The sequence below is a fragment of the Phocoena phocoena genome, chromosome 2, assembly GCF_963924675.1.
Source record: "Phocoena phocoena chromosome 2, mPhoPho1.1, whole genome shotgun sequence".
Lineage (NCBI taxonomy): Eukaryota > Metazoa > Chordata > Mammalia > Artiodactyla > Phocoenidae > Phocoena > Phocoena phocoena.
The window spans coordinates 95,820,482-95,835,274 of record NC_089220.1 but is presented as its reverse complement, the minus strand read 5'-3'; the positions used below and the strand labels follow the sequence as shown (position 1 = coordinate 95,835,274).

The 14,793-nt window shown below is 41.6% G+C and overlaps 1 protein-coding gene across 1 annotated transcript in view; it reads left to right on the top strand.

Moving 5' to 3' along the window:
* Positions 1–13,602, top strand: part of MYO5C (myosin VC) — a 107,613-nt gene extending 94,011 nt beyond the window's left edge. Inside the window, exons 37-41 of the mRNA XM_065871728.1 lie at positions 2,292–2,442; positions 3,088–3,370; positions 11,480–11,654; positions 12,168–12,248; positions 13,450–13,602. Coding sequence (XP_065727800.1) covers positions 2,292–2,442; positions 3,088–3,370; positions 11,480–11,654; positions 12,168–12,248; positions 13,450–13,602 — 843 coding nt within the window. The remainder of the gene's footprint in view (positions 1–2,291; positions 2,443–3,087; positions 3,371–11,479; positions 11,655–12,167; positions 12,249–13,449) is intronic.
* The last annotated feature ends 1,191 nt before the right edge of the window (positions 13,603–14,793 follow it).

The following is a 14,793-nucleotide window of genomic DNA, read 5'->3' as shown; positions in this document are numbered from 1 at the left end:
TTATTCTGCTATTGATCTCATGTAGAGTATTTTTAATTTCATTTATTGTGTTGTTCATCTCTGTTTGTTTGCTCTTTAATTCTTCTAGGTCCTTGTTAAATGTTTCTTGCATTTTCTCTATTCTATTTCCAAGATTTTGGATCATCTTTACTATTATTATTCTGAATTCTTTTTCAGGTAGACTGCCTATTTCCTCTTCATTTGTTAGGTCTGGTGGGTTTTTATCTTGCTCCTTCATCTGCTGTGTGTTTTTCTGTCTTCTTATTTTGCTTATCTTACTGTGTTTGGGGTCTCCTTTTTGCAGGCTGCAGGTTCGTAGTTCCTGTTGTTTTTGGTGTCTGTCCCCAGTGGCTAAAGTTGGTTCAGTGGGTTGTGTAGGCTTCCTTGTGGAGGGGACTAGTGCCTATGCTCTGGTGGATGAAGCTGGATCTTGTCTTTCTGGTGGGCAGGTCCACGTCTGGTGGTGTGTTTTGGGGTGTCTGTGGACTTATTATGATTTTAGGCAGCCTCTCTGCTAATGGGTGTGGTTGTGTCCTGTTTTGCTAATTGTTTGGCATAGGGTGTCCAGCACTGTAGCTTGCTGGTCGTTGAGTGAAGCTGGGTGTTGGTGTTGAGATGGAGATCTCATTGCGAGATTTTCACCGTTTGATATTATGTGGAGCTGGGAGGTCTCTTGTGGACTAGTGTCCTGACGTTGGCTCTCCCACCTCAGAGGCACAGCACTGACTCCTGGTTACAGCACCAAGAGCCTTTCATCCACATGGCTCAGAATAAAAGGGAGAAAAAGTAGAAGGAAGGGAGGGAGGGAGGGAGGGAAGAAAGAAGATAAGATAAAATAAAGTAAGATAAAATAAAATAAAATTATTAAAATAAAAAATAATTATTAAAAAACTAAATTTTTTTAAAGAAAAAAACGGACAGATAAAACCCCAGGAAAAAGGTGGAAGCAAAGCTATACAAAGTCTCACACAGAAGCATACACATACACACTCACAAAAAGAGGAAAAGGGGAAATCATCATAAATCTTGCTCTCAAAGTCCACCTCCTCAATTTGGGATGATTCGTTGTCTATTCAGGTATTCCACAGATGCAGGGTACATCAAGTTGATTGTGGAGCTTTAATCCGCTGTTTCTGAGGCTGCTGGTAGAGATTTCCCTTTCTCTTCTTTGTTCTCACAGCTCCCGGGGCTCAGCTTTGCATTTGGCCCCGCCTCTGCATGTAGGTCGGAGAAGGGCGTCTGTTCTTCGCTCAGACAGCACGGGGTTAAAGGAGCCGCTGATTCGGGGTCTCTGGCTCACTCAGGCCGGGGGGAGGGAGGGGTACAGATGCTGGGCGAGCCTGTGGGGGCCGAGGCCAGTGTGATGTTGAACCAGCCTGAGGCACGTTGTGCGTTCTCCTGGGGAAGTTGTCCCTGGATCCCGGGACCCTGGCAGTGGCGGGCTGCACAGGCTCCCCGGAAGGGGGGTGTGGATAAGGACCTGTGCTTGCACACAGGCTTGTTGGTGGCGGCAGCAGCAGCCTTAGCGTCTCATGCCCGTCTCTGCGGTCCACGCTTATAGCCACAGCTCACGCCAGTCTCTGGAGTTCCTTTAAGCAGCGCTCTTAATCCCCTCTCCTCGAGCACCAGGAAACAAAGAGGGAAGAAAAAGTCTCTTGCCTCTTCGGCAGGTCCAGACTTTTCCCCGGACTCCCTCCCGGCTAGCCTAGCCGTGGTGCACTAACCCCCTGCAGGCTGTGTTCATGCCGCCAACCCCAGTCCTCTCCCTGCGATCCGACCGAAGCCCGAGCCTCAACTCCCAGCCCCGCCCACCCCGGCGGGGGAGCAGACAAGCCTCTCGGGCTGGTGAGTGCTGGTCGGCACCGATCCTCTGTGTGGGAATCTCTCTGCTTTACCCTCCGCACCCCTGTTGCTGTGCTCTCCTCCGCAGCTTCGAAGCGCCTCCCCTCTGTCACCCGCAGTCTCCACCCGTGAAGGGGCTTCCTAGTGTGTGGAAACCTTTTCTCCTTCACAGCTCCCTCCCACTGGTGCAGGTCCCGTCCCTATCCTTTTGTCTGTTTATTCTTTTTTCTTTTGCCCTACCCAGGTACGTGGGGAGCTTCTTGCCTTTTGGGAGGTGTGAGGTCTTCTGCCAGCGTTCAATAGGTGTTCTGTAGGAGTTGTTCCACGTGTAGATGTGTTTCTGGTGTAACTGTGGGGAGGAAGGTGATCTCCGCGTCTTACTCTTCCGCCATCTTCCCCTTGTCCCCCAGTAGGCCTATTCTAATATTTATATTCAAAATTACTTCCAGGAATTCATGAAGAATAACAATCTGCGTCAGAATAAGAATTGCTTGAACAATTTTGACCTTTCAGAATACAGACAGATTCTTAGTGATGTGGCTATTCGAATATATCATCAGTTCATTATTATAATGGAAAATAACATTCAACCAATAATAGGTAAGAAAAGAATCGATGACCAAGAAATATTTTTAATGACATTGAGACCTTAAAAAAATAAATCTGGTGCACGGCATGTGTAATTCCAAAGAACATAATTTTAAAACAAGAAGATTTACTGATGTAAATGTCCAATTTTTAATTCTTTGATTGCTAAAATGATTACATATATAAAAGTACACAGGTCATAGTTCTATTTCTGTAGGGGGGATCCATCCCGAAGGGAAAGACTTGGGAGAACTGCTGCTACTTATATGGCTAATCCTGGTTCTTAGCCAAGTATTTTTGAAATTCTAAAGCCTCACTCAAATTCTTGTATACTTTCTTCAATTTTCTGAAATTTAAATACTTTAGGCTTTAAGTAGTTCCAGACCGTGGGTTGTCACGCTAACCAGCTCTCTGTCCTGTGAAGTTGAAAGAAGAGGAGCTGTTGCCCTGCTGTAGGTGACGGTCCATCCCCATCCACCCCTTACATCTTGGTGCTCCCCAACCCTCCATTCTTTTACTTCCTCTATCACAGCTATATCCACACTAACTCGTGTGGAAAATGTCCCACCTCCTGAAACAGACACATGAGAGCAGTGGAAATGTTCTCTGGGTGTCCCCACTGTGTGTGCAAGAAAATCTTCCCGTTTTTCTCCATAGTGCCAGGCATGCTGGAGTATGAGAGTCTGCAGGGCATTTCCAGCCTGAAGCCCACAGGCTTCCGGAAGCGGTCATCCAGCATAGATGACACGGATGCCTACACAATGACCTCCATCTTGCAGCAGCTGAGCTACTTTTACAGTACCATGTGCCAGAACGGCCTGGACCCTGAGATCGTGAGGCAGGCAGTGAAGCAGCTCTTCTTCTTGATTGGGGCGGTCACCCTGAACAGCCTCTTCCTGCGCAAGGACATGTGCTCTTGCAGAAAAGGGATGCAGATAAGGTAAGACCCATAAAGCACCACTAATCCTGGAGAGGCTGGCCAGAAAGGATGCTCTTAAAGTCCAAGGCCACACACTCTGCCCTCCCTCCACAAGAGCTGCACTGCTGGAGGGTGTGCAAGATGACTCTTAGAACCTTGGAAATGTCAGCCATCTGATGCCAGGCCCTCTTCCCATCACTCCACCCCACGCTACCTTGACAGTCTGGCAGAATGTCTTCTACTAAGAACTAGTAATAGTGTATTTTAAATTCTGGCCCTCTGTGGTTATCATATACTCAACCAGTATTTATTGACCACCACTTCTGTGACTAGCACTGCTGGTGGGGGACACAGGAAACAGAGGAAGGGGTGATTTGATCCCTGCCATTGAGAAGCTAAATGATGATTCAAAACCACTATAATTAAGTCACAAACAAGTGGTGAGGGAAGTGCTTCAGAGAGGAGAGATTATCGTGGACAGAAAAGTTAAAGAAGCCTGAAAACTGTGTGTGAGTGATTAAAAATGGGAGAACATTTCAGGCACGGCAATGAGTGGGCAAAGGCACAGTGGTAGAACTGAGTGAGGACCCGTCCTCAGGCAGGAGTAAATAGCTCCGTCTAGATTAAGCGGAGGTTTGTGTCGGGAACAACAGGTCCGCAGTAGAGTGGTAAGTTAGACCCAGACTGGGAGGGTCTGGAATGCCAGGCCAAGCACTGGGAGTTCATCCTGCGGACATGGTCATCCAGTTTTGAGGTGTGTTGACTTCTCTTTGTCTCTAAAGCAAGGAAACACAGACCATTAGCTATTGTTTGAATTAACACTGTCACATTATTAGAAAGCATATAATATGGGATAGATATTTAAGATTTTTATAATATGTGCAGGGATTTGACACCTGTAGGTGATAGGAGAAACTGGGATGGTGATGATGGCAGTGATACAATGAAAAGTGACCCAAAAAAGTTTATTAAGCCAAGAAATAAACAAGAGGCATCCATTACATCTTTTTAGCATTAGAGGTGGACATCCCTACAAATCATTGTGGCAAATTCTCATGATACCAGGTTGTGGTTTTCAGATGTGAGGGAGTATTCAGGAGGACTGGGCTTTTTTTCCTCTTCATTGAGAGAGGAAAGACTTCTGTTTATTTCCCGAGCACTGAGCAGATGCCCTGTAGCCCTCTGAGGTAGGATTCAGGCCTATTTAAAGTAAAGCCATAAACCTCATGAGCCATAAACCTCAGAGTCTTTGCTAAACAACTCTCATTCCATCAGTAGGTCCCCAAGTTGAGTGAACATCTGTCCCCATAGGTGCTCAGTATTTTCTCCTCTCACCAATTGAAAGTGCTATTAGAGAAGTACTGACTTTCCAGTGTGTTGGTCTGAGTAAGTAGCACATGCATTTAAGAGGCATTCATTCATTCAGATATTGACTCAGCTCCTGCCATAAACAAGGCGCACCAGGATTTACAGTGACTTTACCATGACAACACAAGGAACACAATAACAAAACATGAACACAAGTGGAAAATCAAAACCACAGAAAAGAAAAACATAAACAGTAGACAGAGTAGCTTGAAAACTGGCTCTAGGCTTTCTGACTGCCAGGAGAAAAAGCCAAATGTCATAGCTCTCTGGTCTCATCTGGCTTGGAGAGGCAGACCAGTTCCTGGGAAGATATAAAGATTTTCCTAGTATGTAATTCTTTTTTGTGCCTAGTCATGAATTGTAAAAATATTATCTCATGTGCAACTTTATCTCACCATCTTCACAATAGCATTTTTGCTGCAAGTTCCACTGTGGCTGTTTTGCCCAGGGATCTTTGATAAGAACCTAGGTAGGGGTCCTGGAGACGGAGACAGTTGTTAGGAACCAGAATAATGTGGCCCAACTACAAACATTGCTTGATGGCCTGAGGGAATCTGGGGGGAGTACGAAAGGCATTGACTTGGGTCTTGAAGGACAAGTAGGATTCCAGCTGACCCAGAACCAGAGGAACGAACACAGGCCTCAGTGAAGGAAAACCAGCTCCCTTTGAAAGGAGCACCAGGAGTGATGGGAGGACCTAGAAAGATGGGTTAGAAAGACAAAGCAGAATGCCAGCATGAGAAATGCATGCTTTAGTCCCTCAGGAGTGGCAGCCACAACAGATTTTTTTTTCTTTTTTCAGAAGGCTTTAAACTATGAATTCAATTTCTTTAATAGTTGTAGGAATATTCAGGTTATATATTTCATCTTGGATGAGTTTTGGTAGTTTTTGGTTTTCAAGGAAGTGGTCCATTTCATCAAAGTTGCGTTTATGTGTATAGAGCTGTTCAGAATATTCCCTGTTATTCTTTTAATTTCTGCAAAATTTGTAGTGATATCCCCTCTTCCACTCCTCTGTGGGTAATCTGTGACTTCTCTTTTCCTTGGTCAGTCTTGCTAGAGGTGTATCAGTTTGGTTTCACTGATTTTTATCTTTTCTTTTTTTAATTTAATTGATTTCTGTTACTGTCTTTATGATTTCATTCCTTCTGCCTACTTTGCATTTATTTTTCTCTTCTTCTTCTAGGTTCCTAAAGTAGAAGCCTGGATTATTGGCTCTGAGACCTTTCTTTTCTAACATAAGCATTTAATGCTATACATTTCTTTCTAAGCACTACTTTAACTCTATCACACAAATTTTGATATATTTTCATTTTTGTTCAGTTCAAAATATTTTCTAATTTCCCTCGAGTCTTACTCTTTGACCCATGGATTATTTAGAAGTGTGTTGTTTAATTTCCAAGTGTTTAGAGACTTTCTTGTTACCTTTCTATTATTGATTTTTAGTTTAATTTCATTGTGCTTGAAGAACATACTTTGTCAGTCAAACTCTTAGAAACAGAAGGTAGAATGGTGGTTGCCTGGGGCTGAGGAGAGAGAGAAAAAGGGAGTTGTTGTTCATTCAATGGATGTACAATTTCAGTTTTACAAAGTGAAAATGTTCTGGGAATCTGTTATACAACATGGTGCATATAGTTAACACTACTATACTATACACTTATAGTAGTTCAGATGGTAATTTTATGTAATGCATTTTCTACCACAGTTTTTAAAAAAATCTCAAGGTACATCCAGGTTAACATATACCATAGATTGTGATATTAGAATTACCAACCATCCCACTTTGCCCAAGACTTTCCCAGGTTTATTTTTAAAATACAAACATAAATATTTTGGGACTTCCCTGGCAGTCCAGTGGTTAAGTCTTCACACTCCCATTGTAGGGGGTATGAGTTTGATCCCTGATAGGAGAACTGCTAAGATCCCACTTGCTGCATGGCATGGCCTAAAAAAAAAAAAAAAAAAAACTTATAAATATTTTTACATTGAAGAAAACAAACTTTGTATGATTTCAGTTATTTTTAAATTTGTTAATATTTGCTTTTGTGACCCAGGTCTATTTTTGTGACTCTTCCCCATGCAGTGGGTTGAAAAGAATGTATATTCTGTTTTTGCTGGGTACAATGTTCTATAAATGTAGATCAGACCCAGTTTGTTGATGGCGTTTTTCATTTCTTCTATATCCTTGCTGATTTTCTGTCTATTAGTTCTACTGATTATTGAGAGGAATGTTGAAGTCTCTAACTATAATTATGGAGTTGTCTATTTCTTCTTTCACTCTGTCAGGTTTTGCTTTATGTATTCTGAAGCTCTGTTTTTAGGTGCATACACACTAAGAATTGTTAGTCTTCTTGGTGAGTTAGCCCTCCTGTTGTTATTTGGGGTCTCTCTTTGTCCCTCCCTGGTAATTTTCTCTGCTTTGAAGTCTACTTTGTCTGAAGGTCTACTTTTTATTTGGATCAGTGTTTTCATAGTATATTTTTTTTCCATCCTTTTACTTTTAACCTATCTGTATCATATCTGAAGTGAGTTTCTTGTAGGCAGCATATATTTGGGTCCAGTTTTTTGTTTTATTTTTTCATCCAGTCTGACAATCTGTGCTTCTTAATTGGAGTTTTAGACCATTTAAATTTAATGTAATTATTGGTATACTCAGATTTAAGTCTACCATTTTGTTATTTTCTGTTTGTTCCTTCTGGTTTTTATTTCTCTGCTTTCCAGTTTCTGTCTTCTTTTGGGTTCTTTGAACATTTCTGGTACCCCTTTTAAATTTATCTATTTTTTCACTATCTCTTTGTATCTTTTTTAATGGCTGCTGTAGTAATTACAGTATACATACTTACCTTTTTCAGTCATTTTAGAATCAGTATCTTATCACATTAAGTGGAATGTAGAAACCTTACCATTACATAGGCCCCTTTCCCCTCTTCGCTTGTTGTCTTATATATTATATTTACATACATCAAAAACTCTGCCAGACAATGTTATAATTTTTGTTTTAAACCATCCAACATATTTTAAAGGACTTAATAGAAGAATGGTCTATTGTATTTACCCAGGTACTTATCATTTCTGTTATTCTTTCATTTCTAATGTTTCAAGTCTCATTTTCCCCCCAAATCTCATTTCGATTTCATTTTCCTTTTGCCTGAGGAAATTATTTTAGTAGTCCTTTTAGAGCAGGTTCACTGACGATAAATTCTCTTAGCTTTCTTTCCTCTGAAAATACCTTCATTTCACCTTCATTCCTAAAGCATATTTTTATAAGCTACCAATGTCTGGGTTGACAGTCCTTTCTTTCATCAGTGTAAAAGTGTTCCACTGTTTCTGGCTTCCATGGTTTCTGATGAGAAATGCACAGTCATTTGAATTATTATTTCCCTATAAATAATGCATAGTTTTTCTCTGAGCTCCAAGTTTTTTTTTTTCTTTGTGTTTAGTTTACCACAGTTTGATTATGATGCATCTGGGTGTGGATTTCTTTGGGTTTAGTCTCTTTGAGCTTCTCTGAACTTCTTGACTCTGTAGGTTTGTGGATCTCACCAAATGTGGCATTTTCAGCCATTTCTTCAAATGTTTTGTCTGCATCACACTTTCTCCTTTCCTTCTGGAATTTCAATGACACAAATGTTAGACCTTTCATTATTTTGTTATCCCTAAAGTTCTGTTCTTTGTACTTTTCAGATTGGATAGTCTTTATTGATCCCTTGAAGTTCACTGACTCTTTTCTCTGCCATCTATATTCTGCTATTGAGCCTATTCAGTGAGTTCTTTTGTTTCAGTTATTTTTCAGTTGTAAATTTCCATTTTTTTGAAACATCTTCTGTTTCTTTTCTGAAGCTTTCTATTTTTTCATGTATTTCAAGATAGTTTGTCCTTACTTTTTGGAGCATTTTTGTGATAGCTTCTTTAAAGTCTTTATCATATGATTCTAACATCTGTGTCATCTCAGAGTTGATACTATTAATTGCCTTGTTTAATGTGACTTAAGATTTTCCTGGTTTTTGTATGCCAAGTAATTTTGAATTGTATTCTGGACACTTTTTATTATTATATTATGAGACACTGAGTCTTTAAATCCTATGGAGAATGTTGATACTTTTATCTGATAATCAGCTCACTTGGGTTCAGGCTCTGCAGGTTGTGGTTCCTATGTCAGTTCTGTCTTCAAAGCCTTTGTAACGCTATTTGGTTTTGTCTTTTTTTTCTTTTTTTTTTTTTTTTGGCAGTACGCAGGCCTCTCACTGTTGTGGCCTCTCCCATTGCGGAGCACAGTCTCCGGACTTGCAGGCTCAGTGGCCTTGGCTCACGGGCCCAGCCGCTCTGCGGCATATGGGATCTTCCTGGACCGGGGCACAAACCCCTGTCCCCTGCATCGGCAGGCGGACTCTCTACCACTGCGCCACCAGGGAAGCCCTGGTTTTGTCTTATGTGTGACACACAGCGGCCAGACTGAAACTTGGGTGGTGTGCAGTCCTATAGTTTAGTCCTCAAAGTTTATGTGTGCTCTTGAGGGTCAGATCCATCCCTGGGCTCTGGGGTGTGTCCAAGAATTCATAAATAACTTTGAGGGTCACTTTCCCAAGCTCCTCCTCTCCACAGTACCCCTGGTACTTTCCAGATACCTGGGGATCCCCTCTTTGGTCCTCCAGACAGAAAACTGGGGCTTCACTTAACTCACTGTGTGGCACACTTCCAGCAAATGTCCCCACCTGGGGTCAAGTGGTGAGAGGAAGAGCAAGGAGAGTTCACGCCATCCTCTTGAGCCACAACTCCTCCAACTGAAGAAAGTTCCCCTCTCTCAGTTTTAATTTCCTACTGGACTCTGTTGCCACAACCATAGGACTGTTTGGGGCTTGCACATGAGAGAATGAAGAAAAAGAAAGGAAAAGGAGGAAAAAGAAAAACAGAATTTCCACCCTCTCTCAGAGCATTAGGACACCCCTTTCCAGCATCGCGAGCCAGAACTAGAGGGCTCCTCCTGGAGCTCTTTGTTGGCACCCATGCCCAGTACTGAGTTTCAGGCTGCTTTGAGTTCAGGCCAATGAATAGCAGAGGGAAAGATACTGGTAAACTCATTGTCAGTTTGGAGATACTTCAAATTCTGGTCTTCTCTCCCAGTCCACCTGCTACTGTTTACTTTTCAGAGTCCTCAAATAGCTGTTCCAGGCATTCCATCCAGGTTTTATAGCTGCATTCAGTGGGAGAAACAAAATGGAGTGCTCGCTCCATCTTACCAAGAACCAGAACTCCAGCACAGAGTTTAGAGCGGGAGGATTAACATGCTCAAAATTCAGTGGATTCCCATTAGGAATCTATTGTAATAAGAACTAGTGGGACAAAATTGACAATGCAAAAAAAGGGGGCATAACCAGTGCAAGAGATGTTACCTCACACTCATTACATCCCTATAGAATACAGTAATTCAGCATTATTGTCCCAATGCTATAACCCATGGGGAGCTGCTAATCTGGAAGGTCAGAGCTGGAACCGACCTTAGAGATCACCTAGTTCAACACTCAATTTTTTTAAACAGCTTCATTGATATATAATTTACATGCCATAGAGTTCACTCATCTAAAGTGTATATTCAGTGGTGTTTGGTATATTTACAGAGTTATGCAGCCATCACCATCATGTAATTTTAGAACAGTTTTATCACTCCAGAAAGAAACCTTACACCCAATAGCAGCCACTCGTATCCCCTACCCAAGTCCCACTGGGGAGTCCCCTCCCCCTCAACCTAACCAACAACAAATATGTTTTCTTACTCTATAGATTTGCCTCTTCTGGACATTTTTAAAATAAATGGAATCATAAATATGTTGTCTTTTGTGACTGGCTTCTTTCCCTTAGCATAACGTTTTCACAGCTCCCCCCTGTGGTAGCATGTGGCAGTACCTCACTCCTTTTTATTGCGGAATAACATCCTATTGTATGGATAGACCACAATTTGTTTATCTATCCATCAACTGGTGGACATTTGGGTTGTTTTCTTTTTTTGGCTATAATGATTAACGGTGCCGTGAACATCTGTGTATGATTTTTTGTGTGGACATGTTTTCAGTTCTCTTTAGTAAGTACCTAGAAGTGGAGTTGCTAGGTCAGAAGGTAGTTTTATGTTTAACATTTTGAGGAACTGCCTAACTGCTTTCCTTAGCAGCTGTACCATTTACATTCCCACTAGCAATGTATGAGTGTTCTCAACACTCTGATTTACCAAGAGAGGTTGAGTAACTCTCCAGGCTCACACAACGGATTGGTGGGATTAAAACCCATGGCTCTTAACTCATAAACCTATGATAATCAGTGACAGAAACAAGAATAAAAACCCCAGTGGACTAAAAGAAAGCCTCTACCAATTGAAAATTTTCTGCTAATTTGCGAAAAGAGATCAAACAATTTTTATACCAATGTAAGTCTTCTCTTCAAATACCACTATGATTTTTTCCTTTAATATATTTTCAAACCTATTATTAAGGGTACTTTAATAGATTATAAATTATTGTAGTCACTGTTCTTTGCTGAGATTTTCTCCAAAGTTTACTGCTCTTATGGTCCCTCACCCTAGACCATCGTGATCCTTAGAACCATGGATCGTGAGAGCTGATCATCTGGCCCACCCCCGTCTTGTTACAAATAAAGAAACTGCTGGGCTGTATGTAGTCTTAAGGATCTCAGTGAGCTCTGGATTCGGCACCCTCCCCTAAAGTGTTCTAAGCGGGTCACCCCTCTTCTCTGCTCCTCTGGCATTTACTCCAGGTGCAACATCAGCTACTTAGAAGAATGGCTTAAAGATAAGAATTTGCAGAACAGCTTGGCCAGGGAAACCTTGGAAGCTCTCTCTCAGGCAGCCTGGTTGCTTCAGGTCAAGAAGACCACAGACAGCGATGCCAAGGAAATCTACGAACGCTGTACCTCCCTGTCTGCTGTGCAGGTGACCAGGCTTGCTGAGTGTCTCCCTGATCTTCACCCACAGATCATGTAATTGGCATTGCCTTTCCTGGCTTAGCCAGCTGTGGGGTGCATCTGCACCTCTCTGTGCTCTTTGGGGAGCATACGTATCTCCCATGGGCTGCCCTCTTATCTAACAGCATTTATTAAATACTAACTCTAGGCCTTAAAAACATAAAAATGCATATGACACATTCCCTGCCCGGTATACTCACATATGTGTATCTGTGGGGAGAGGGGGTGGGAGCAGGGAAGGAGGCTGGAAATGGGGAATTCTCTTAAGGTCATCTAATTATAGGATGTCCTTGCTGCCTTCTATGCTCTTCTCAGCTTGTTTTCTCTTTTGGAAAAAAATAACACATGGTTCCTAGAGCCAGATTATAGTCTGAAAGAACCACTTTTGGTTCCCGACTGTTCCCAGACCACTGGAACCATTATTTCATGGACAGAGTTGTCCTCTTCTGTGGCCTCACACCATGTTATGTACTGTTTGCAGATCATAAAGATCCTTAACTCATACACACCTATAGATGACTTCGAGAAAAGAGTGACTCCATCCTTTGTTCGCAAAGTACAGGTGAGATCCTTAAGGATGTGTCTTTTAATTTTTAGTATAAGACAGTGTTGTTTAATTACCATTATAGAAATTCAGGATTAAAGTACATGTACCAAATATACAAAGGAAAGGCACCCAGGAAAAGCAACAGGAATTCTCCCTGTCAAATTCCCTGTTTTCAGAACCCATTTTCTCCCCGGGTGGGAAGGGAACAAAAACACCAAAACCGTGACTCACATTCTGTGTTCCTTCAGCATGTCTTGTTTCTCATCAGTCTTTGAGTAAATGCAAGGGAGCAGAGGCTGAATGGAAAGAGAGAACCTGTGTGCCCATTTTTTCTTATTTTAATCCCTGAAGTTTCTTGCCCAATGAACTAGGGCAGCAGTTCTCAAAGTTTGGTTCAAGGGTCCTTGGGGAGGGTGATTCTTGAGATGGTTTCAGGGAGTCTGCAAAGTCTGCCTTTTTCCAAATACATACCTGTATGAGGCAGACTTTTCTTCATACATTTCAACCAAAATAACATAGCACTAGAGGTGAATGCAGAAGCAGATACAAGATTCCACCTGTCATATTAAGTCATACATTTAAAAGAGTTACAAAATTATGAAACAATACCACTTCTCACTAGTTTTTTGAGTTTTCAAAAATATAGTTTTTCAATAAAAATATGTTAACATGTATTGGGCTTGTTATTTTAATGAATTAATAAATATTTAAAATTATTGTTTTAATTACTAATATGATAGATATCAGTAGTTAAAACTACATGCACAAAAGCTGTTTGGCGTCCTTGGTAATTTAAGAGTATAAAGGGGTCCGGAAACCAAAAAGGTTTGCAAACCACTGAACTAAAAAGAAATATTAATGCAATAAAAATTTAATACTGAGCTCCACTCATGTTTGGTCTTAGAATTATGCCATGAGTATAGGTGAGAATAGAAAGTAGATCGATTTACAGTCAGTCCATCCTGTGGGAAATTAACTTCTGAAGTGAAACAGAGCAAGTTGAGTATTGATGAGAGCTGATCTGGAAGACCTGGATAAACCATTTCACCTTGGAGCTGTGCTGTTGAAAAGCCGTTTTGTGTGTTATCTCACATGATTTTGAAACGAGTTTTTCACTGGAGATAGAGTTGTGTTTTCCTTGCTCTTGACTTCCAGACAGCCATAAAGCAGAGTGCCCTGGTTTCCTTACTCATTTTTCCTCTGGTTTTCATTTCAGGCTCTCCTCAGTAGCCGAGAGGATTCATCACACCTGATGTTGGATACCAAGTATCTCTTTCAAGTCACATTTCCTTTTACCCCCTCTCCACATGCTCTGGAAATGATCCAGATCCCCAGCAGTTTCAAACTAGGCTTTCTCAATAGATTATAGCAGGAAAAAAGAGAATAAATGCACTTTTCTTTCAAAAGCTAAATGAAGGTCACATAGAGGGATGTGGCTTATTAATTGGAACTGGAAATGCTTTGGAATGTGATTTAAGGAAGAAAATAAGAATTCTCCCAAATGGGCCACATCTGCTCTTGCTCGTGGTGATGGTGCTGCCACTGTCATCTTGTAAGAACACACGCCAGCTGAGGTTGGAAAGGCCAATGCTACCTTTGGAATCTCAGCCGGCTTTTACTAGAATTCCTGCAAGTCTCGTATTTTCTGCCAGGTGCCTCTTGTCTAGATCTGTTTTGTGACAGCGGTCCACCCAGAGGGAGTGAGACCCAGGGACACAGTTTATCCTAAGTTTTCTAAAGTTCGTGTGAAGCCCAGATACATTTATGAAGCCACAAATGGGTTCTAGGGCTGAGTCTTCCAAATAATCCCATTTGGCCATGGCGGCCTGTCAAAGTCCTCTCACCCCATGCCTGCCTGATGGGGGCAGAAGTGTTTTACCAACTCTTTTTACTAAGAACGCTCCTGCGTAAAAAAATATTTATTTCAGGCCCCTCTAATTTTTAAGAGAATATTCAATCTGAAATGAATCATAGAAGTATTTTTATGTATATATCCATTTAAAACGAATATATCAGGGCTTCCCTGGTGGTGCAGTGGTTGAGAATCTGCCTGCCAATGCAGAGGACACGGGTTCGATCCCTGGTCCAGGAAGAGCCCACATGCCGCAGAGCAACTAAGCCCGTGTGCCACATCTACTGAGCCTGCGCTGTAGTGCCCGTGAGCCACAACTACTGAGCCCGCGTGCCGCAACTACTGAAGCCCACGCACCTAGAGCCTGTGCTCCACAACGAGTTTAGCCACCACAATGAGAAGCCCACGCACTGCAACAAAGAGTAGCCCCCACTCACTGCAACTAGAGAAAGCCCGCACGTAGCAACAAAGACGCAGCACAGCCAAAAATAAAAAAATGCAATAAATAAATATACTAAAAAACCACAAAAACTAATATATCATTCAAGCTTAATTTCCACGCCATTTATCATCTCATCCTCCAGAAGATTTCTTTAAACTTTATCTGCCAGCATATTTGCCATAATTTTTCATTGTTTAATATCTTTCATACAATAACTTAAAAAAATAAGTTTGAAAAGGCAACGTAGTTGATTTTCTCTATCTTAC